The 23,827-nt window shown below is 40.9% G+C and overlaps 5 protein-coding genes across 5 annotated transcripts; 2 read left to right on the forward strand and 3 right to left on the reverse strand.

Moving 5' to 3' along the window:
* Positions 1–722: 722 nt before the first annotated feature.
* On the forward strand, positions 723–1,591 carry MELLADRAFT_61080 (uncharacterized protein; the record flags this gene model as incomplete). Its single annotated transcript, XM_007407074.1, has 4 exons — positions 723–797; positions 875–970; positions 1,268–1,456; positions 1,556–1,591. The coding sequence occupies 4 exons, from the start codon at positions 723–725 to the stop codon at positions 1,589–1,591; spliced, it is 396 nt and encodes a 131-aa protein (XP_007407136.1).
* Positions 1,592–2,554: 963 nt separating this feature from the next.
* Positions 2,555–3,933, reverse strand: MELLADRAFT_104090 (uncharacterized protein; the record flags this gene model as incomplete). The annotated part of the gene is made up of 2 exons (XM_007407266.1): positions 2,555–2,590; positions 2,680–3,933. The coding sequence occupies 2 exons, from the start codon at positions 3,931–3,933 to the stop codon at positions 2,555–2,557; spliced, it is 1,290 nt and encodes a 429-aa protein (XP_007407328.1).
* Positions 3,934–14,215: 10,282 nt separating this feature from the next.
* On the reverse strand, positions 14,216–16,814 carry MELLADRAFT_104091 (uncharacterized protein; the record flags this gene model as incomplete). Its single annotated transcript, XM_007407265.1, has 6 exons — positions 14,216–14,272; positions 14,304–14,424; positions 14,519–14,568; positions 15,028–15,598; positions 15,703–15,773; positions 16,650–16,814. The coding sequence occupies 6 exons, from the start codon at positions 16,812–16,814 to the stop codon at positions 14,216–14,218; spliced, it is 1,035 nt and encodes a 344-aa protein (XP_007407327.1).
* A 1,322-nt stretch (positions 16,815–18,136) lies between these two features.
* MELLADRAFT_95864 (uncharacterized protein) lies at positions 18,137–19,567 on the reverse strand (the record flags this gene model as incomplete). Its single annotated transcript, XM_007407264.1, has 2 exons — positions 18,137–18,235; positions 18,326–19,567. The coding sequence occupies 2 exons, from the start codon at positions 19,565–19,567 to the stop codon at positions 18,137–18,139; spliced, it is 1,341 nt and encodes a 446-aa protein (XP_007407326.1).
* Positions 19,568–21,097: 1,530 nt separating this feature from the next.
* Positions 21,098–22,341, forward strand: MELLADRAFT_104093 (endoglucanase; the record flags this gene model as incomplete). The annotated part of the gene is made up of 6 exons (XM_007407075.1): positions 21,098–21,284; positions 21,361–21,489; positions 21,580–21,695; positions 21,775–22,051; positions 22,130–22,206; positions 22,291–22,341. The coding sequence occupies 6 exons, from the start codon at positions 21,098–21,100 to the stop codon at positions 22,339–22,341; spliced, it is 837 nt and encodes a 278-aa protein (XP_007407137.1).
* Between the last annotated feature and the right edge of the window lie 1,486 nt (positions 22,342–23,827).

Consider the following 23,827-nt stretch of genomic DNA (forward strand, 5'->3'; position numbering starts at 1 on the left):
TCAGAATCCATGACGTAGTATATGTTAGGTGGTAATAGTATTGATACGGTTTTATCCGAGGAGTTAATCCAGGGATACGGGATGGTCCGATTTCCGAGTGGATCCATAAGCACAGGCTTGCATCGATCATCGCACCTCGGGCTATGTTTGTAGAGAGAGAAAATACCCCGTAAGAAAGATGAGAATTCCATCGGTGTGGGTATTCCATTGACCGGAACGATGTGATTTAGCGCTGTATGAGCATCGTGCGCGTGTAGAGCAATCATTGGATAAGGGGCTATGTGGAGCTTTGTCACAATCCTGCTGAGGTAAGCTTAAAGTAAACCTATCATAAAGTGATTGTAGAGATGCGTGATTACACATTTCAAAGTACGATTCACAAGAAAAACCTTGACAATAATTTGAATACAAGAGGAAAACGGTCTGGAACGACTTGAAGGCTTCTGGATAAATCAAATGTTGAAGACCTTGACAAATTTCCAGGGAAACCATCAAACCATCGATTTTTAAACACAAGAGAAGAAAACCAAAATAAAACTGATGAACGAATCAAAAAGATTACCGATCGATATTATACATCAAATCTTTATAAACCGATTAAACAAAGCTTTCGATTAAGATCGATTTCTTAAGCTTGGTCTAAAGCTGTTATTACCATTTTATTTTAAACCGGTTTGAATAAATCATTCAAGATGTACAAAGGGGTTTTTAGATAAATGGAAATGAACAACTTTGGTATTCATAAGAAGACGAAAATAAAGAAGAAGAAGATGCTAGTAAGTTATCAAAAGAAGATGGTAAGTTTTCACTTGACCTTTTGATATGAGTATGATGAAAGATTAACCATGATTGTTTTTGATTTTATTTTTGTTAGCTACAAAAAGAATCAACTCCAGTTTCAATGAACCAGTTACAAACAAAATTGATCGACCTATTCGATAGCAACCTAAAAACTCTAGACCTCACCTTTGTCAGTTAACTTCCATGGGTGTGTCATGTTATGGATGAAATGACCTGTGATGAAATTATGGTCTGTCAAAGATTTCTTATTCTTATTCCACATAAAGAATTCTAAGATTATAAAGGTTTTTTATAAACTCTCACTGATTTATCTGATTGATTCTTAGGAATTGGATTATAAGCTTAATGGTCCCATGAAATAGATCACAAGTTTTTCTTATCAAAACTCTTCAAGAATTGATTGCGCTTCTTTATAATCTTTTTACAATACACACTTGGCAAATTTACAAAATAAATATAATAATAGTTTATCAGGATATCCGCTGGAGATGTTGAGTTTTTCAAGCATAGGTATGGCTACACTCTGATCAAGTGTCAATTAACACTTATTGAACTTTTTTCTATACATGATAAACTTGAAGGTTTAGATGAAGTGTTTGAAGTTTATGGAATTCAATGTCATGTTATGGATGGAATGACCTGTGATGAAATCATGGTGCGTTGAAGATTTCCTATTCTCATTCCACATGAAGAAGTCTAAGATTATAATCAAGTTTTTCATAAACTCTCACTGATTTATCTGATTGATTCTTAGGAATTGGATTATAGGCTTAATGGACCCATGAAATAGATCACAAGTTTCTCTTGTCAAAACTTCTCAAGAATTGATTGCGCTTCTTTATAATCTTTTTACAATACACACTTGACAAATTTACAAAATAAATATAACAATAGTTTTTCAGAATATCCGTTGGAGATGTCGAGTTTTTCAAGCATGGGTATGGTTACACTGATTAAGTTGAGTTGAACAGACATTTGTTGTATGATCAACTGAAAACACCAACTTGTGATGTGAACTTTGTTTAATACATTTTGAGTCTGTCAAATATACAAGATAATTCCAACTACAATTTCTGGAGGTCTTTGTCATTGGGACCATTACAAGAGTTTTAAGTCTGGGGATGGATGGACTCATGCCAAGACTGATTGAACAATTCAACAAATTGAAAACCTCATCAAATGACCTTGTTGTGAAATTCAACTTTGTGCTCTCAATGAGATTTGATGACCACCACTCAAGTACCAGATCTGCATTGGAGTATGATATTTGTGAACAATGAATTCGGATACTTTGAGAAAACCAATGATAAAAAATCAATTCAAACCTCCTGAGTCCTCTTAAAGATGGTAATGGGTCTGACCCTTACAAAGTGACAAGGGAAACAATGATAATGGAAAACCCCAAAACTAATGTGACATCTTTGATGCTTCTAGGCAAGCTTCCCCCTTAGGCCTATGTATCAAGGGGCCAGCTTGAAGCAAAGTTTAATCTCGTACCTGGCTCTCACTCCATATTTTGGTGGAGATCTGTTCCAGGTGTGAGGACTTCTTGAAGTTGAAGTTTTTGATATCTTTCAACTCATTTTCTAAAAAAAAAGTGTACAAAGGGGAGCTCTTCCACAGAATCAATTGGTATGGGTAAGACATCTTAAGCAAACAAAGGAATAGTACAAGAAAAGTTCCAATCTATACTTTTGTTTCCACACAAGCACCCAACTTCAAGCGTCTATCCAGTTCTCCTGAGTAGATTTACTCATTCCATTGGCCCATTAAGCTCGAGGTCTAACTCCTGTGGATCAAGTACAAAAATGGTGATACCAAATCAGATTTTTTCTTTGAATATCAACTTACATATGATGTCAGAGCAGTTAGACGTACCAAAATTTCTTCATAATTCAACTGACGCATAAAATGAGATTGTATACCAAAACGTTCCAAAGCGCCGATCAATGCTTCATCCGGTATACTGTTATCCGGGAGACCTGTGAAAACGATGTGTTTAAAATTAGGTGATTTAATTAGATCATCTTCACCTAGATTTTCCAAAGCCAAATTCCAATAAGGCCTTGCATTGGTATAATCAGTAACCAAAGTTCGAACATTCAAAAAGATTGGCCATAGAAGCCAATCAAGATTGAAATCTTTCAATGGCCAAAAAATGTTTCGCATCACGCTAAGTTTTGGAAATGTGACATTAGATATAACTTCTGGAATGTTTTCAGGAAGTTCATCTATAAAAAGACATTGAAGGGTTTCTTGAGTTTCTTCGATCGCCATTCCTACGTGGTCTTGTCCATTATATGATACATATTCGATCACTTTTAAACTATCTTTTACAGTTTCGATGAAATCATGGAGTGCATTTATATTATAAATAGAGTATAAAAACCATAAATGTTTTAATTTTGATAAAGCTTGAGGTTCTAATACCAAAGTTCCGAGATGTGTAAAGTAAATTGATAACGATTCCAAGTTCGGAGCAGCGTTTAATAACTCAGAAAGCGAAGCCATGTCGGCCATACTTCCTTCTGGCATATCATCAGTCATTTGAATATTCAATTTCTTAAGACATTTGATCTTTTTAATGGCTTTTATCATGTTGGATGAAAAGCCCACTGAGTTAATAAACTTGAAGTTCAACTCAGTCAAGTTTTTCCCAAATGATTCAATCACTTCTGCCGCTTGATACAAGAAGACAGAAGAGGATCTCGGATTCAGGCTTCCGGATTGATTTACTGCTCGTCCGGCTCGAGTCTCTCTATTTGAGTTTCTAAATTGCAATATATTGCAAAATAGGTTTTCAATGGACAGTCGCTTAACAGGAGATGTTGAGTTTACGGTGGAATTTGTCCAGTCTCTGAGTAAAAGGTTGACGCTTCTTGCTGAAGTCAAACGAATTGAATGGAACACAAAAGGGATAACAGCAAAAGCCCAATTCTTAGAAATCAAGCGCAAGTTGAGAAGCTTTCTGGTTTCAGATGGGTGAATGAATGGTTCGGCGGCACTGTTCATCGGATCTGAGGGAGTCATCGCTGGTTGGGCTGCGAATATTTTCACAATCATAGTTACGATTTCGACTGGAAGGTATCCAGGGACAAGTTTGATGTTTGTTTGAGATGATTGATTGGGCATTTTGATTTGTGTGTAGTGAGATGAAGAGTTTTGATTGAAAGGATTGATGAAGAAAATGTCGATGGGAGCGAGCTGAAGTGACATATGTCTGACGATTTTGTACTCGATTCCCTGAGCGAGTCTCATCCCGCTGCTCCATCAGCGTCTCGATTCTTGCATTGTTTGGATCTTGACTTGCCATGCTTTCTCCCAAAGCTTTTGTTGTTCTCTTTTGAGGATTTGACCAGTGTGGCTCACTCTCTCCAAAAGCACAATAAAAATTTTGACAGGCATGTGTGATTCTTACAGGTTTCAAGTGCTTTAGAAATTGTAAGTGAAGTTACTTGAGGATTCATTTCGGTGAGAAATGGATCCGCTTATAAGTGTTTTCGAAAAACACTACAATCCGTAAAAGGAAATACAACGTATGGTATTTACAACGTGAGGATTCAGCTTTGAGAATCCGAGTTTGGAAAAGATATGAGTCGAGGGATTTAAACATCAATCCCTAATTAGGAAACAAGGTTTTATTACTTTTGCTAAAATGCTTGGCCCAATCGAGAAAAAATAAAAATAAAATTCACCACAGCAGTCACAACGCAGCAGAGAGAAAAAAGTTTTAAAGGGTGCTGTCTCTTCAGCTGTGGTGCGAGTCGTCACCTCCCTCCCATTCCGCTGCTCTATCACCCACCTCTATATAGTCTCTAGTTCACCATCACCTTGCCACCTCTTTCTTTGCACACTCTTGCAAGATGGGCTTGTGAAACTATTGAAACTATTGGTAAGTCACTCTACGTGTTACGTTATAAATGCCTCTTATTCATTTCCTCTTGGTGTGCTTTCTAACAACCTTTTCATATGGTTTGATTCAGATGACCATCCTCACATCAACACAGTCCAATATCGGTGATCGGCTTGCCTGGCTTTTCCTCACCATCACCTCATCAGCTCTTCTTTCCCACGCTCTTGCAGCTCAACCAGGAAAGCAGTCATCTGATATGTGAAACTTCTCTCTACACTGTTCCTCATATATTGATAACGAGTATTTGTTAAGAATTGAAAAAAGAAACGATATTGAAGCTTTTATGGAGCTCATAACTGCTATGCTAATCTGAGAAAAAGGGCAAGTTGAATAAGATGTATCTTACATATCTTCAACTGGTCCAGTGCCGAGCTCTTCTGAATAACAAAAGTATGAGATTGAATATCTTATGAAAGATATTCAAAATGTGAGTGAGTTTTCAAGGTAAGTGAGATTTTCAGAATAATCGATTGGTTATGAACAATCTCAAAACCAATCAGTTTCCGGTTGATCCTGCTATGAGATCATCCTATGATTGCAAGTTTAACACAATCTCAGATCTCTTATGAGGGCAATAAAAGTTAAACTAAGAACTTATCGGGTTTGAACAAGTCATCCAAACCCATTCAATTTGTCTTTGGTCCTATGAACGAGATGAAAAATGATATCAGTTTTCTCAAAGACATTCAAAATCCAAAGATCAACTGGTTTTGCTCGGTCAAAACCAATTGATCTTCCTTTGTTCCTATGGAAGAGATTGGAAACAATCTCGGCTCTCTGATGTAATCTAGAGACTGATTTTTTTAACAAGATCAAAATCAATTGATTTGCTTGTGATTCTATGAAGAAGATTGAAACGATCTCGATTTTCACATCAATCTTATCTAGAATTTCTTGATTCTGGTTCCTGTACAATGACATCTGCTCTAACTACAATTCATCTACTATGAACAATCTAGCTTTGTAATTCAGATGTAAAGGTCTTATGAGCTGCCTTCTGGATCGGTTCAACTGGATTTGACCTAGATGATGAAACTTGTGATCTCCGGACATCAAACTTCAACGCATACTTCAAACTCGATCGGGTTCAACTCGGGACAGTGTGGTGGTAGGTATTGGAGGAGGATACCTAAAGATGATATTAGGGATTATCAGTAAGATGAACGAGATGCATTGAAGAGAGAAATGGGAGGAAATGAAGCAATCAAGTGTATCTTTTTGCTTACAGATATCAGCAATCAATTATCCACAATGGATAGATGCGTTAGTTGAGTTGAGTGAGCAAAATGAAGTCATCGACAGGGATTTGAAGGATATGAAAAATTATTGGTGGCAGCGGGGTAATCAAAAGGATGGAACAGATGGGAGCTTGAGCGCACCCTACTTTTTTCTCTCTGCTGCGTTGTGACTGCTGCGGTGAATTTTGTTTTTATTTTTTCTCGATTGGGCCAAGCATTTTAGCAAAAGTAATATAATTGTTTACAAAGATGAGAAAGGAAAGAACGCGTATAGGAAAGTCTTTATGGCTTTTCTAAAAGCGTTTTAACAAAAGTAAAAGATAAATGAGAAAGGAAACAAAAGGAACGAAGTTCCGGAATTACACTATCCCCCACTTAAGAGTCAAACATCCTCGTTTGTACCGAAGGCCCCTTCTGCCATGCTAATTTCTTCTTTTACTTCTGACAGCGTGAACTCTAGTTCATGCCTTAGGTCAGCCCGAGCCCCGATCGCTACCCGTCGAGTAGTGGCTCGCCCGGCCCCCGAACCGACGGGTAGAGAGACCTCCCAAGCCCGTTTGGGGGTCCCCGAACGAGTTTTTTTTGAAAAATTGTCTGCCCGAACCCTGACCGGGTTCCCCGCCGGGGACTCGTTGGCTGGACCAAAAAGGGTCCCTCACCCAGGTTTGAACACCGGACCGGGTCATTTATCGATATTCATGCCAAATAGGTCGAAAAAAAGTGTCCACTTGATGTTTAAATTGCACTCAGGGCCTCACATCACAGCCATGGCAGTGCTGGCAAGGTTCCCATGTGCTTGGTAGGGCCTCCCCTGACAATGGACTAGGTAGTTTTTACCTGTGATGGAGTGTTTTAAATACTTTTTTTACTCGTCGGGTACCCGGCGGATAGTATTTTTTTCGATTTCTACGCCCAACACCCGACTCGCGGGGATCCCCGATCATCGGGGGTTCTAGAACCTCCGCCCGAATCCCGGACCAATCGGGGGGCTGGTCCGGGGCTCAGGCTGAGCCTTAGGGAATATAGGATGTCAATTTCCTCGTTTTCAATTGTTAGTCTTGATAGAAAACGCAGTTGTTCAATTAATCTTCCGACCGTATTTGGCTGCGTTAGGACTAGCGTCTCGTATGATGAAAGGTCCGTCCCACCGCGGATGTAGCTTCGAAGGGCGTCCTTCAAATTTTCGCCATACCAAGTCTCTGGTTTTAAGATGGCGCTCGACAAATTGTTCTTCTGACCCTCGCAGTCTTTCCCTTGATCTCTCATTGATTTCATCAATGCGATCTTGTCTTCTTTTGGAGAATCTTTCGAGATCTGCTCGACGCAAGTCTTGGGTTAGTTGTATATCTTTCTTGCTAACCAGGACTGGGCTGTCTCCTAAAGCAAAAATGGGAGGGAAGCTTGCCTCAATGCCGTAAGTCATTTCGAAAGGTGAAGCTTTCAACGAGTTTGAATGAGAAGCACGGTAAGCAAAAAGGGCTTTGTTGAGATATTGGTCCCATAGTGTTTGGTTATAAGGTGCGCAGAATTTCTTAATAGCTCCAATGAGTGTACCATGAAACCGTTCTATGAGTCCATTGCCTTGGGGATGGTAAGGAGTCGTGTGTATATGTTTAATTTTGCTTTGTCTCAAGTAATGTTGAACGAGATGCGAATGAAACTCACTTCCGTTGTCCGTGGTGATTTCATCGGGGTGTCCATGTGCTAAGCAAAGCTGTTTGACTAATTCCACGACAGCTTCAGCCGAAGTTTTCTTGAGAGGGACCACGTAGGCCCAACCTGTACCATAATCCATGGCTGTTAAGATGAATTCATTACCGTTTTTTGTTTTGGGTAGAGGTCCAACGAAATCCATTCCCCACTTGCGGAAGGGTTTACCTCGTTCAATAACTTGGATAGGTAAATTTTCTTTGTCAGAATGCGGCGTGTGGATCTGGCATTCTTTACAATCTTTAATCGTGTCTTCGATGAATTTGTTCATATTCGGGAACCAATAGTTGTTTTTCATGTTTATTATAACGTCTTTGTAATTTCGGTGACCAAGGTTTATGTGTGTCGCAATGCATACCAGTTCCGCTTCTTCCTTCGTCATGAGAACTGCCTTGGGTCGTTGGTCCGGTTGGTCAGGCTCGCGCCTAACCATTTGTCGCCTTATGATGTCAAAGTTTCCTGAACCAACATTTAAGGGATTTCGTCCGTGGTCTAATAAATCATAGTATTCTTGTAGTTTGGCGAAATCGACTTCAGGGCTGTTATCATTGTTGATGATGTATAACGGCTCCGCTATCTCTGGAGGGTTAACATCTGAGGGTGCGTCAGGTCTTCTGGACATTGCATCTGCAGCAAGCTGGTGCTTACCTGGTCTGTATACGATGTGTACATTGTATGACTCGATATCGTCTAAGAACCGTGCTAATCTAGGGTTGGTGTATTGTTGTGTTTGAAAGTGTTTGAGGCTTTCATGGTCTGTTCTAACAAGGATTGGAGAGCCGGCGATCAAGCCTCGGAAGTGTTTTAAGGAGTGAACAATCGCAAGCAGTTCCCTCTCTTGTGTTGAGTACCGTTGTTCAGTCTTCAAAAGCTTCCTTGATTCAAAAGCAACTGGTCTTAGATTCCTGTTCTTTACGTCCTTACTGTAATTTTCTAAGGAAAACACATCTTTATCGAATTTATCTTCTGTATCTTGTTGTAGAATCGCTCCAATACAAGTCTTTGATGCGTCCGTGTCTAAAACAAAGGGGTAGAAAGGAATAGGGTGTGGCAGGGTGACTGTCTCAGTCAACACTGTCTTCAGAGCCGTGAAGGCTTCCTGCTGTTCGCTGGACCAATTAATGGCAGTGCCTGGTTTTAGGGATCCTTCCGTTAACTTGTAGATTGGGGAGGCGATCTTCGCAAAGTCTTTTATGAATCGTTTGTAGTATGTGCAGAGGTTCAAGAAACCTCGCACATGCGTGACTGTTTCTGGCACAGGCCAGTCCAGGATTTTCGAGATTTTTTCTGGGTTGGTCCTGATTCCGCCGCCGTCGACAACGTGTCCTAGAAACAAAAGTTTATTTTGTGCCCAATTACATTTTTTTGGAGATAATGTTAGTTTATGTTTGTTCAAAAGTGTCAAGACCTCTTTTACGTGTCTCTTATGATCTTCTAGAGTTTTGGAGTATATGATAACGTCATCTAGGTAAACCATCGCGTACCTGTCTATGATGGGAGCAAGGATGTCATTCATCATGGACTGGAAAGTAGCCGGGGCATTACAAAGACCAAAGGGCATTACCTTCCACTGAAAGTGTCCTGCTCGACAAGTGAAAGCAGTCTTGAGTTTGTCCCGTGGGTCCATTGGTACCTGCCAGAATCCACTCTTTAGATCCATAGTGCTGAACCAATTCGCGTTGCTAAGAAACTGGTATACTTCGTCTATTCGTGGTAACGGATAGGCGTTTTTGATTGTGACGTTGTTGAGTTTTCGATAATCAATACACACGCGAGTTGATCCATCAGCTTTTTTGACTAGTACAATTGGGAAGGACCATGGAGAAGAAGACTTCTCAATAATACCTTCTCTTAGACCTTCCTCCACAAACTGATTGATCACTGCATGTTCAGGTGGTGAGTGTGGTCTGCCGTGCGCTTTGATTGGTCTCGCGTCCCCTGTGTCGATTGTGTGAGTGCAGGTGGTGTTGGCTCCAACAGTAATGTTTTCGGCAAAACAGTCTGGTGCCGTAGATTCAGCCAGTCTTTTGATTTGTTCCTGAGGGGACAATTTTTCAATTGTATTTACGCTCGACTCTCTTGATTTCTTGTTAGGGCGGATGTCTAAAGTTGTTGGTTTTGAGGAAAGCGAGTAGATTCCTGTTGAAAAATCTGGGACTGGTTTGTACTCTTGAAACCAGGGTAGTCCTAAGATTAAATCAATATGAGGTAAGGTTAGACAATATGCGCTAATTTTCATCCTGAAGCCGGACACTGATATAAAAAATTCTATCTTACGTCCACAGTCCTCAGTGGACCCATTTGCTAAACGGACTTGGCGTTTAGGTTCGTCGATTACCTTAGTTTTCAGGTCGTTTTTTAAGATTTCCAAGGCTCTATCCCTAGAGATGTAATTTGCAGCAGCTCCAGTATCTAGGATTGTGCGTAAAGGGGAGTTAGAGCTAGTGAAAAAAGTGTATAAAGGTAGAGTAGACGAACTCGTCACGTTGTTCAGGTCGTCCACCAAATGTAAGTCTAGAAAAACTGGTTCTTCTTCATCTTCTTTTGAGTCCAAGTGATCGTTGGATCTCTTCTTACACAGGGAGTATATTTTATTCCACGCTTCCACACTTTCTAACTCTTTATCCGGGGACAATAGCTGAAGCGCTCCGCTAATTCCTTTTTTTTTTGTAACGGTTCGAAGACCCGCTACAGTCTCAATCGCTTTCGATCCGCTCTAAAAAAAGACCCGCTTCATAACCTATGCAGCGCCGCGACTCCCAGACCCGCTCGCGCCCCGCTACTTTGTTTTTCTGGTCCTCACAGCGGGCAGGATGTACTATTCACAATTTTTTTTTATATTAATATGCACACAGAAGAAATAAATACACAAACAGCGATAGAAGCAGAAAACAAAACAGACAACCTTTTATCTTGCCAGACACAAATCAAAAATAGGACTTTAATTAAACGTGTGTAAGTACGGACACATAACCAGACAAACAAAATAGGAAGGGAAAAAGCAAACATAAACTTGAGGGCACTCAAGCATAAGCCACAGCTGGCTGAACAGAAGAGGAATAGAACCCAACATAAAACTAAAATAAGATGAGAAGAGAAACAATAGAAAGTGATATCAAGAATTACCAATGAGTGGTTTAAATTGTATAATATACAAGAATAAATCTATAAGTCCTTCTTTTTCTTCTTCATGTTAGCTGCAAAGGAAGTAACATAAGCAATTGCATCGGCAAATCGGCCGATCACGGGGATGTGAGCTTGCAGCCATTGTCTGCACCCTACAGCACGAGATATGGTCTTAGGTTTTAAAGATCCACGTGCAGGTACGGCGATGTCGGCTGCTGAAGAGAATGTACGTTCCACACAGCACGAGGTAGCTGATATCGAAAGATAATCCTGGGCCAGGCTTGCTAAAACAGGGAATCATTCGGCATTGTCCTGAGAGAGGGAAACAAAGAATTAATATAGAAAATTAAGGAAACGAGAAGTAATACCAATCTCACCTTCCACCAAGTGAGCTCGGATTGGCCTGGAGTGATCGGAACAGTCCCTTGTAGATAAACCTTGAGCTCAGCCGATCGGATTGATTCAGAAGATTGATGGGTAGCAGAGGAGGTGAAGATGTCAAAGTGATCAAAGGGATTGCCGGTGGCGGGAACGGGAGGAGGCGTTGAAGGAGGGGTGACAGGCCAACCGGCCAATGAGTCTTGAAATTTACGTTCTATGAGTTCTCTTGCGGTCTCGGAGTGTTTGGGATAGTGGAGATCAAAGAATTTAAGTCAATACTTCGGGTTCATAACGGTAGCCAGTACAATTACGTCCAACAAGGCAGCCTCCTCTTGATAAACAGCCAGCTTGACCAGCATGGTATCAATCATGTTGATCAAGCTCGGGAAGTTGGAGGCATCACGTAATTCGTGAAGGACTTCGGTAACACGCAGGTACTCAGCCAGAAGGACTGATCCAGATGAAAAGTCACCCTCCATCTGTTTGGTGGAGAAGTGGAATATCTACACATAGCCATATAGGAGATGGGTTAGTTTAGCAATTGGTTTCTTGTTCTTAATACCAGAGATGGAACACTTACTTTTAAAATTTTGCACAACTCATCGACGGCATCCCATTCCTCCATAGACATCATGGCACCTTGATAGTACCTGGTCTTTCGATCGGCGATGAGGATTGAATCAATCACCTATAAGGCGAAAAATTTAAACAAAAAATTAATGAAATGATCAAAAAAAGATTGAGCAGAGAGACTCACATCACGACCAGCGACCAAGTTTGAGAACATTGCTAGGTCAATGTTCCACCTTACACCCCATCCTGCAATCGGAGCAGGACCTTCATATCCCATCTGTGCCGCCCGAGCTGCGAATTCTCCACGCCGGGCATTGCTTTGAGTTAAAAGGGCATTGATATCTTTGAGCTGGTGTTTAGGTCAATCAATCAGTCAGCTTTGAATGAGATCAAGGTGAAGAAAATCAATTGAAAAACCACATACCTTGGTGGCTCCCTGAACCACAACACACGGGCTAGAAGAGACATAATCATAGTTGGGACCATCTTCGACATCTGAAGTGGAGTCAACATGAGGATTCGATGAGGGTGAAACATAAAAATCATCGTCTGAATCATCAGACCCAACCAATTCGGTCATGTCTTCGTTGAGGACGATCGAGGGGATTGGGATGGTGGTGTTGGGAGGAGTAGTTGGTTTGATGTGACCTGCAGCTAAACCGATTGAATTCAAACCATGCTTAACCACAAGTCCGAGCTTATGAGCATAGCATCGGACGTGATTCTTAGAAGAATCCCATTCGACTTTCTCATTGGATTCAGCAAACATATGCTCCATCTCTTTAGCCATCGTGTTATTGTTGGATCCCGAGTCGGTTGTTTGAGCTAGCATGTAAGGGTTCAATCTTTGAATTAGTTACTTGTATGATGTAAGAGGTACAAAAACAGTACTTATCTTAGCGTGAAGGCCGTTGTTGATCAAGAATTGACCAACTGGTCGAGCAAGCAAGAATCCCATCTTGTTCCAAGCAACCATTTTGAGAGTGAGGTGAACCAATTGGTATTTCCAATTCTCATCGATGAAATTGGCTGATACTCCAATAAATGCATATCTATTACCTTTCGTAGTCCAGACATCATGGACGAGAGAGAACTTTCCTGCATTAACCTATGAACAGATGTAAATGCACATGTCAGTAAATCAGTTGTATGAAAGAGTATAAAGAAATGGAACAATTGGAATAAGTAAAGCGAAATGAAGGTGAAGCTTACCAATACTAAATCTATAGCAGCCGAGCTCAGGTTGAGATACAGATCCTTTGCAATACCTGCGGCCCAGGTTGGGGTCCTCAAATCCGCTCGTCGATTAGCTAGCTTGAATGCGGCTCTTAAAGGACCATCATAGAACCGATTGAATGGCAGTGCATGCCATAAAATCCAGATAATAAGTACAATGTTGCACATGTCAACATTGAAGGTGGGTTGAGACAGAAAAACATCTAGAGTCGATTGTCCGTTGGCTTCGTTCAGGTCTTGAGCGTTATCAGCTTGTTCTTCAGCCCAAGTCTTTGGCAACTCGAAGCCAGCTTGAATGGCACGAGCTCTTCGGGGACACGCCGCTCAACCTTTGGCTCCGTCACGATGTGCGTACAAATTGTAGTGACTACGAGCTCCACAGATGTAGACTCCGGCACACATTTGGCATTTGTAGCTTCGAGGGTCGTCTCCTTTCTACAATGAAGAAGTAATAGAAAAGAATAAACACAAGAGAAAAGTGAGGAAAGGGAATGGATGAGTGAAAAGGACGGCTTACCTCGCCTTTGACATGAGTTGGGGGATGGTAATACCCCAACAAGTTGCTGACACGTTTGAGCTGAGCACGTCGAACACCGGGCGACTGGACGATCTCAACGTCTGAGTCTTGATCCACATCGATCACATCAGGAACTGTGGCCTACATTCAATCAAAGATTAGCGTCAGTGATTGGAGCTGCGAGGAAAATGTGATTAAGCTTACCTGAAGTCGTCCTTTCCTGGACTTCTTGGAAGGGGGGCGAGTTAAGGTGATTGAGGCACCAGAACCACGTGGACGGCCTCGACTTTTGACCACATGAACCTTTGGTCGAAACTTACGGGTGGTCTTCTTTCGTGAGGAAGGATCCGGTAAGGACCTTGTGTCGGACTCGTCAGATTCAATCTCAATGACTTCTTGACTACCAATCCCATCGCTGGTGTCAGATTGGCCACTAGAAACTTCATAGATGTCTTGATTGTCGGACTCGGCCGTTTCAGGTACTGGAGACGGGCGAACAGAAGAGACTCGTAGATCAGGTGATTGGGGAACAAATCCAGGTCTAGGTTGAGTAGGGGTTCTTGGACAAAGGGTGGGGCCCGTACTAGTGGGAGCGATACTAGTAGCAGCAGGAGGAGCAAGCGAGGAGGATGGAGGGCGCATGATCGAGTTGTTTAGTGATTGAACAAAAAATTCAAACGGTTGGAAAGTCTAAAACAGGAAAATTAAATATATAAAATATTAGAATTTTTTGGGTACAATCTTAGCAGAATTCTTGAAATGGGAAGATTGGCGAGACTGAATATGAACTGAACAAGAGTCGACATACCTTATAAGTCGGATCCAGGATGAAGATTTCTTTCAGCGTCATCGAGTGACCCATGGCCCCCATTTTGAGACAGCCAGCCCCACCGTAAACAGTGCTGGTGTCACGTTGATTCTTGAAGGACCTAAGTGTTGATTCAGGTATTGATGTGAGATAATCAAGATGTCAGTGGAGGCAAGAAAAGAGTCAAAAATGGTCGAGTGAAGAGAAGAACGTACGATTTTTGGTGGTTGGCGGTATCTTTTATGAGATGAACATTTGATTGTGGCTGGGATTAGACTCTTTTCGAAGGTCAGATCAGATATTGTATATCTGCGGATATACGATATCATACGATATCTTAAAGGAATCGACGTATGGCGGCAAAGGATCGGTCGGAAAGGAATCGGTTGGCTGATATCTTGAAGTATACCTCGAAACCGCTACATGTTAGATCTGACAGCCTGCATAATGGAGCGGGGCGAGAGTTTCTAACCGCCCCACTAATGCCGCGCTCCACTACAACAAAGAAAAACCCCGGGAAGCGCGGACGGGGCGAAAAACCCCGCTACAACGGACCCGGGGAAGCGCAGGCGGAGCGTCCCGCTCCCCTGCCGCTCCCCTCTCGCTTTTTGCGGCGGGACGCTTCAGGCATTGCCGGGGAGATACTAGTCTGTGGACCTATAAGAGGGGAATTGAAAGGGGTTTTGGTGAAAGAGAAACCGTCGATCAGTGTGTTGTCCATTACTATATCTTGATCCTCCTCATTTATGATGTTTTCGAGATCCGTGAAATACAAAGCATTCTTTCCGTCAGGATCATGCGCTGGGAGAATTAAGACTTCTGTTGGTTCTTTTGGAGCTGATTTTGCACGTTCATCTATGTTAGTTTCTGGTTCTGGACTATCTTCACATCCAAATAGTCGGCAAGACTCACAACACCTGGGTTTGTTTTTGTATTTCTCTAAAAGATGTTGCTTCCATTCTTGATATTTTTCTTCAAAAACTTTCTTGTTGTTTTGAACATCTATCGGATCTGAGGGAGCGTTCTGCATTTTATATAGAGCTTGTAGGATTCTTTCTCGATATTCATTTAAGTTATATATTTTCTTTTTCTGTGTTAAGTTATATTCTGTTTCATGTTCCATAGCTTTGGCAGTATTGGCATAATTGTAATGATCACGATTTGCCAGCTTCATGAAGGTCCATTCAGCTTCTTTTGCAATACGGTATCTTTTATCACCTATCTCTGTAGTGTCTACTATGATTTGTTTGTATTCTTTATGCCACTTTCTTAGCTCGGTGACAGATTCGTCCCAACTTCTTCCTTGAATCTCATCGCGAATATAAGTCTTGGCGTAAACTCCTTTCGAGGATCCGGTTCGAGTTTTCCCATGATGTTGTAGGCCGATTCTACTGAAGACACGGGATTGTCTTCAGGTGGGATATCTACAACTGCTAGATCCATGGGTTCATTGGTGGTCTCGGGGTCATCCTGTGATTCAGAATCCGGGGTCAAATCCACCATTGTGAGATTTGGTCGTCTGTTAGTCTTATTAGACGATCTACACTCTCGAGCTCGATGTCCGAACTTATGACATTTAAAACATTCTACCTTTGAGATATCCAAGTTATCCAGGTCCATCGGAGCGCTCATGGACGTGGTAGCGGTGGTAGCATGTGGTTTTCCATAATTGTTATGGTTCTTGAAGTTGTTACGATGATGGTGGTGGTTATTTTTATGATGATTGGAGGAGTGATTAGAATTTAAACCAGTGCGTGTCAGTTTATTATTTCTTTCACAGTCTCGAGCAGCCTGGTAAAGTACCTCCATGTCCTCATTGGTTAGATCAACCTTATTCAGGTCTTGTTGATAACTAGCGGGTAATTTATCTTGGAACAAGAATCGTCTTTCGAAGAAAGGTAACTTTTTGTCTGGGATCTTGACAGCTAGTTTCCTAAATCTGAGGATATAATCATTGATGTCAGATTTATAATATAGGGCTTTAAGTTGTTGTCGAACTTCGTATAACACTAAGGAATAATTATAATTTTCAAAGAATTTGGTCTTAAAAACCATCCATGATGGAATCTGACCATCTTGTTTCTTCACTAATTCATGCCAAAAGTATCTGGCGTCCTCGTCGAGGAAGTTTATGATTAGCTCAGTCCATCGCGTGACTGGGTAATTGCGAGACGAAAAGTTCGTCTCAATTTCGGTGATCCAAAGGTCGGGATTATCACCGTAACCGGTGAACTTGCGAGGTTCCACCTTTAGCGCTTCTATCCTGGGCTCCTGTCGGTTGGTACGTACATTTTTTAAATTATATATTTCAGTTTGTAATTCTCTTATGGTATTTAGTGCACTTACCAATTCGTTGGTAATTCGCTCGTGTTGATGTGTCTGTTGACCGACTGCGTTCTCTAATTCCGCTAGTCTTTGAGCTTGTTGTTGAAACGACATATCGACTCGATCCATGTCGTCTTGTTGGACGGGAATTCGGCCGTCAGTACTGTTCATCATTGGGGATGACATCTCTTCGAATTTTCTCTTTTGGTGTTTCTGTTATAAACGAGGGTTTAACAACCGTAAGTCGATTTTAAAACTGATCAGGGATTAAGAAGGACTAAGGTCCAAAGAAACTGATATGACGCGTGAGAGAGTGGAAAACTTATTCACGTGTTAAAAAAAAGTTGCTTTGTTCTAAAACGATGAGGCTAATAAAAATCTATTCTTCTGGATTTTCGAAAGGTGACTAGGTTCTTTTCTTTGAAGGTCTGAAAGTGATTTCACTTTATCGAAGATAAGAAATAAGAGAATAGGGAATTTTGTTAGACTCTAAAAAACTTATAACAAAATAAAACACACAAATAATTATTTGTGATTCTTACAGGTTTCAAGTGCTTTAGAAATTGTAAGTGAAGTTACTTGAGGATTCATTTCGGTGAGAAATGGATCCGCTTATAAGTGTTTTCGAAAAACACTACAATCCGTAAAAGGAAATACAACGTATGGTATTTACAACGTGAGGATTCAGCTTTGAGAATCCGAGTTTGGAAAAGATATGAGTCGAGGGATTTAAACATCAATCCCTAATTAGGAAACAAGGTTTTATAATTGTTTACAAAGATGAGAAAGGAAAGAACGCGTATAGGAAAGTCTTTATGGCTTTTCTAAAAGCGTTTTAACAAAAGTAAAAGATAAATGAGAAAGGAAACAAAAGGAACGAAGTTCCGGAATTACACATGCCTGCTTTTCTATTGATTTTCTTTTTCCGGAAGTCAGAGATGTTTTTTCTTCTGTCAGTGTAGGACTCTTGATATCTTCTAACTTATTTCTTTAGGAAGCAGCGAACACTTTTTTGTGAAGACTTTGATGCTATCGAATTTACACTAGCGGCCTGTTTACAATTCAGTTGAGTACAAGGAACCCTGTTGTGATGTTATACTCTAACATCGAAGAGACAAATACGTTGAGAAGACCAATGATACAAAATTTAATCAAGCCTCCTGAGTACGCTGCTATGAAGGTTAAGACAACTAATGCGACTCTTACGAATTGATGGAATTTCTCACCCATTGTTGCAGAATCTAATATTTCATCTTTGATCATCCTAAACTCAAGCTGACCCCATAGCAAGAGCCCAGCTTGATGCATAGTCTAGTTAAACACGGTTCTCACTCCATATCCTTGTGGAAATCTGGTACAGATGTGAGTAGATTTTTGACCTCTTTTGACTCATTTTTAAAAGGCTCTTGCTCAGACTCCAGAAGTTAAAAAGGTGATCTCTTTCAGGGCACTAAAATGGATTAGATATATTGACATCCAAAGCAAACAAAGAAGAGTACAAGGAAAGTTCAAAACTGAACTTCGGGCTCTTCAACTTCTACAGCATCTATAAAGTTCTCATCTTGGTAACTAGATTCCATTGGCCCATTAAGGTCGAGGTCCAATTCCTGTGCATCAAGTACAAAATTGGTGGAAATGTTGTCAAATCAGATTAGCATTTTTGAGTATCAAGTTGATACAATATCAGTTAAACGTACCAAGATTCTTTCATAATTCATCTGAGGCATGAAATGACAATATATCCCGTGAATTCTCAAATCTTCTGCCAATGCTTCATCCTGTTGTATGACGTCATCCGGGTGCGATGTGAAAACGATGTGTTTCAAATTAGGTGATCTGGTTAGATCATCTTCACCTAGATTTTCCAAGGCCGACCTCCAATATGGCCTTCCACATTCAAAGCTGGTAACCAAAGTTCGAACGTGAAAAAATATTGGCCATAGGATCCAAGTAAGATCAAAATCTTTCAAAGGCCATTCAATACTTCTCATAACACGGAGTCTCGGAAATGTGGTATTACTGATAACATCTGGAATGTGGTCCGGAATTATATCTATGAAGAGGCTTTCAAGAGTTTTGTGCATTGGTTTGATCGCCTTTCCTGGGTCTTCCTGTCTGTGGTATGCTAGATATTCGATCACTTTTAAACTATCTTTTGCAGCTTTGATGAGATGATGGAGGCCCTTTATGTTGCGCGGAGAGTACCAAAACCACAAGTGTCTCAATTTTGATAGAGCTTGGGGTTCTAATTGTAAAACTTCGAGATGAGGAAAGTAAATTGATAATGATTCCAGGTTCGGAGTGGCGTTTAGTAGTTCAGCTAATGATTTTGGGTCAGCATAGCTTCCTTCTGGCAATTCCTCACTGTGAATATTTAATTTTTTAAGACATTTGATTTGTTTGATAGCGCACATCATGTCCGAATCAATTCCTATCCTTGCGGGAAACTTCAATTTCAACTCAGTCAACTTTATCCCGAACAATTCAATAACATCCGACACCCTCAAAACCAAAGGGAACTGCGGATCCAGGGTTTTTAGTTCTTTTTCTTCGTCGAGTTCTCCATCGGAGTTCAACCAATGTGATTTCTCCCAGAATAAGTTTTCAATACACATCCGCTTAACAGGAGAAAATGTTGAGTAGAGGATGGAATCTTGCTGGTTGTTACGTAAACAGTCGACACTGTGTGGTGAGATCAAACGAATTGAATGGAATGCGATAGGAATAACAACATGGGCCCAAATTTTAGAAACCAAGCGCAAATTGAGGAGTTTTTTGGTTTCAGGAAGGTACATGAACGGTTCGTCGGCACTATTCATCGGATCCGAGGGAATAATCTCCAATTGGGCAGCAAAGTATTTTACAATCATAGATACGATTTCGAGTGGAAGGTATCCAGGAACAAGTTTGTTGTTAGCTTGAGGTGATTGTTCTGGCATTTTAATTTTGGTGTGGTGAGATTGGGAGAGTTTGAAGTCGAAGGATTGGTGAAGGAAACGTTGTTGGAAGCGAAGTGATGTAGACAAGCAGTGCCTCTGACCATTTTGTATATGATTCCCTCAGTGTGTCTCATCCCGCTGTTGGGTCAGCTTTTCAATGCTTGCCTTTTTCACATCTTACCTTGCCGCATCTTCCGATGCTTCCATTGATCTATATTGAGAGGTTAACAAGTGTGCCTTCCTCTTTCACCAAAAGCACAATAGACATTCCGGCAAGTATGCTTGCTTTTCTACTGCTTTGATTTTTCTACGATTCTTGTCGCTCGAGATCTTTTTTCTCTGTTGTAAGATCAAGACGACCACTTCGTCGAGAGAATTTTTCCTTTATCGAATCTGGGTTGTTACGACAGGACTGACGCCATCGATTGCACAATTGTTTCCTATCGTGTTTGATTGTTGATTTTGTCCAGAGTATAGCTACGGAACGCATCCTTTTACAAGTCAATAGCAAGAAACAGGAATATCTATGGACGAATGTGGACTCTTGAATCTTGACTCTTGCACCAGACTTTTGGAGTTCGTCACCTGACTCCTTGCGTGCCTCAGCCTGTCACCTGAGCGAGTATGTGTAATGTATGTAGTCGACTGTCACACACGACATCACTCAAATCTCGGATCGCACATTTGCTTTGCGTCGAAAACCCTCCTCCAGAATGCTCGAATTGTTCACACACGCGACCTGATACCCTCACGGCTCAGGTGGATGTATTGCCGAAGTACGGTTGCTTTACTCTGAAACAGTTCCATTGGTTGGTTGCCGAGCTTTTGCTTGAAGTCCTGCAGCTTGAACGTTTCTCCACCTCTTCCCGCTTGTGAGGGAAGCGACCTCTGCACTCTTGACGGACGTATCGGAGGCTTGAGCGAAGACTTTAGTGGTGTTATGGTCTGTATCATCCCAACCTGTAACAGCGGAGTTGATCTCAAGTCAAGAGGCCAAGTGAGAAGGAAGAACGAAAGAAGTTTGACTTCCGTGATGTCGTATCATCGAAGTCATCAAGCTGTCGAGATCTCATCCACTCGTCCATAGTTTTCTTCATCGTCATGCTTGATGGTCTTCATTCGAGGCACCTGGTTCGAGGTGTACCATCCTTCATCGAGCTTCAAGAATCAAGAGTGCTTAGGGGTAAAATGATCTCGCTTAAACCTTGCAATCGGGCTATCTAACACTGTAGGAAAGCTCAAAAATTTGAAAATGTTCTATTAGGCCCGAGCTTTAGGTGTTTCTAAACAAAGCATCCGACTTCAATAAAACTTTGAATGGCAGTACGGACGATTTCTCGCAAAAGGCGTAGATAAGAGCAGAGGTGAAAACTATATAAAGAGTTGTTTCGTGACTTTCGATCCTCAGGAAATCTAACAAAGAAGTCTCCAAAAGGAAAAATTGTATATATAACGCTTTATCATCCTTGGAGTTATTTACGAAACCGAATAAATATATATAGGAATCTTATCTTATATCAATCTATCATGATGTTCAAATGCAGTGTTTTTGATATATTATTATTGATCTCTTCGCTTACCAAGTCGACTTCATCTTCCCGTCTGTCAAAAAGAACAGGAGACACTACTGATGTATTATCATATCAAAACGGACAGGGGCAATGGGGAAATATAAAATTGAACGATGTCTACACGCTTTATGTCAATGCTTGGGGTGGTAAGTCGATTTTAAAGTTCTCTTGCGAATCAGAATGTCAGAATATGAAACTGATAAACATCATTTGATTTTTAAGGGGATAAGGCTACATCTGATAGTTTTCAAAAGGTTGCAAGTAAAGGTCTTAAAGGAATTGATGTTGCTTGGAGTACAACTTATTCTTGGAAACCAAAGACAGAGAATGATAAGAACCAAGTAAAGTCTTGTAAGTTCTCACTCACTCTGAATCCTTCAAATGTATAAGTTTTGTATTGATTTATAAGTTTTCAAACGCTTCTTTCCTCATTCAAACCAGACGCAAATCTTGACTATCGTCTTGCTAACCCTCCAAAGATTGGTGCCATCAAAAGTATCCCAACAGCTTGGGAATGGAGATACGCTGAAAGATCTCAAGATCTCGTCGCTAATGTGGTAAGTTGATACAATAAAAATCCTCAACGATAAGAAACCTACTAACTTTTAATATTTACTAATCTGAATCGTATTTCAGGCTTATGATATCTGGACTTCATCAGATGCAAAATGTGGAACGGCTCAACCCTGTAGTACCAATGAGATCATGATTTGGCTATCTAAAGCAGGAGGAGCAGGTCCGATTGGTACTAAAACCGATAAAGTCTTTAGATGGAACGGATGTCATCTTGAAGCATATCTTGGTGATATCAAATATCAATCTAATGGTCAAAATGTAGATTGGAGAGTGATAAGTTTAGTGGCTACAAAAGATTGTCAAATCATCAAGAATGCTAATCTTAAGGAAGTATTTTGTGAGTCAATTTAAAATACATGATCAGGAAGAAAGAATTGGATGTTCAATGTATTTTTTTCTTTGACTTTCATTACAGCTTGGTTGATAAAGGAATTCCAAGTTAAAGAGTCTGATTACTTGACTGCTATTGGTGCTGGTAGTGAACCTTTCAAAGTAAGTTATAATCATTCTCGCTCTTTCAATTCAATCGAGGAATCCCTTTTTAATTTTTGGTTGCTTTTATCTGATAATCTTTAGGGTCAAGCTACACTTGAAACAACCAGGTACAATGCCCAAATCAAAGTTTAAACCACAGCAAAAAACATCTTCCGTAAACCATAAGTTAAGATTCTGTATATATTTATGTATATTATATCTATATTTCACATGGGTGATCAAGATCACATTTCATCAATGTATCATATTTGAAAAACTTGAAAGACATTTCTATACATATTCAAAATGTGTGTGCCTCAACGTTGCGAGTATGGACTCATGCGCGCCTCTTGCGCGCCTTATCCTTGCGTTACGAATCACAGTGTCTGATAGCTGAGACTTAAAGCAACGAATAAAATGACTGTTCGGTTGCGAGTACGTTGATAAAATGCTGCGCATCACGCGAACGCAGTTAGATGTGAAGTCTACTCACGCAGACGGAAGAGGAGGCGTGATTGACTTGATTGATATTGCCAGCTTCAGCATGCTCGTGCCGGTCCAGAATTACCGGTATGTACTTACAGCTACTAAAAAATTTATCGGTAATTTTCCCAGTTTGGTGTTGCACCGGGATTTAACTCGGGACCAGATAAAACCGCGGTATGACCGCGAGAGACCTGTCAAAGACTGTCAAAGTGCCTCTCTCTCGACCCATGACAGACATGTTCTAGAACATGTCAGCTTCACAACCGTAGAAAAGGACCGAGGTCCCCTTATCCCCGTCTCAAATCTGCCCCAACCAATGACTCACCCCCTACCCGTGTCTAACCCTCTACCCATGTCTAACCCCCAACCCATGACCACCACGAGATAGCCAAATGACCTATAGGCAGGCTATCTCCCTCCTCTTATCACCCTCTTCTCACCCAAGCCTTCATCAACACAACACTTTCTCGATTCCTTTTCGATTCCATTTCTTTAGAACCATTCAAAAGACCCATTCAGTAGTCTTACGGCGCTTGAGCCGACAATCTCACCATTCAAGTCTTCCAATTCTTTCGTAAACCTTTCCTTCGATTGAAGAATTCCAGTTTCCATCACTCTGATTCTGATACGGCCCTTGAGCCGACAATCTCACCATTCAACTCCTCCACTTCTGTTGCAAACCTTCCCTTCGAATCAAGATTTCAAGTTTCCATCACTCTGATTCTGATACGGCGCTTCAGCCGACAATCTCACCATTCAACTCCTCCACTTCTGTCGCAAACCTAAACCTTCCCTTCGAATCAAGGATTCAAGTTTCTATTGATTCTGATACGGCGCTTCAGCCGACAATCTCACCATTCAACTCCTCACCTTCTTCTTTTGCAATCTCTTCTTTGGATAGGACCGACTGATTTCATTTCTTTCAAACAGTCTCAACACTGATTTCGATTAGCCAACAATCTCACCGTTCAAGACCTCACCTTCTTTCTTCCCAAACACTTCTTTTGATTGAACCCTTTTGTGGATACATTCAAACACTCAATAAACGCTTATTTTTGATTAGCCAATTCTCACCATTCAAGACCTCACCTTTCTTTCGAAACCATTACGTACCTTCCAAAAACTCTTGAAACACCTATTTCGATTCCAACTC

Source organism: Melampsora larici-populina (genome assembly GCF_000204055.1).
Source record: "Melampsora larici-populina 98AG31 unplaced genomic scaffold MELLAscaffold_8, whole genome shotgun sequence".
In the NCBI taxonomy this organism is placed as follows: Eukaryota; Fungi; Basidiomycota; class Pucciniomycetes; order Pucciniales; family Melampsoraceae; genus Melampsora; species Melampsora laricis-populina.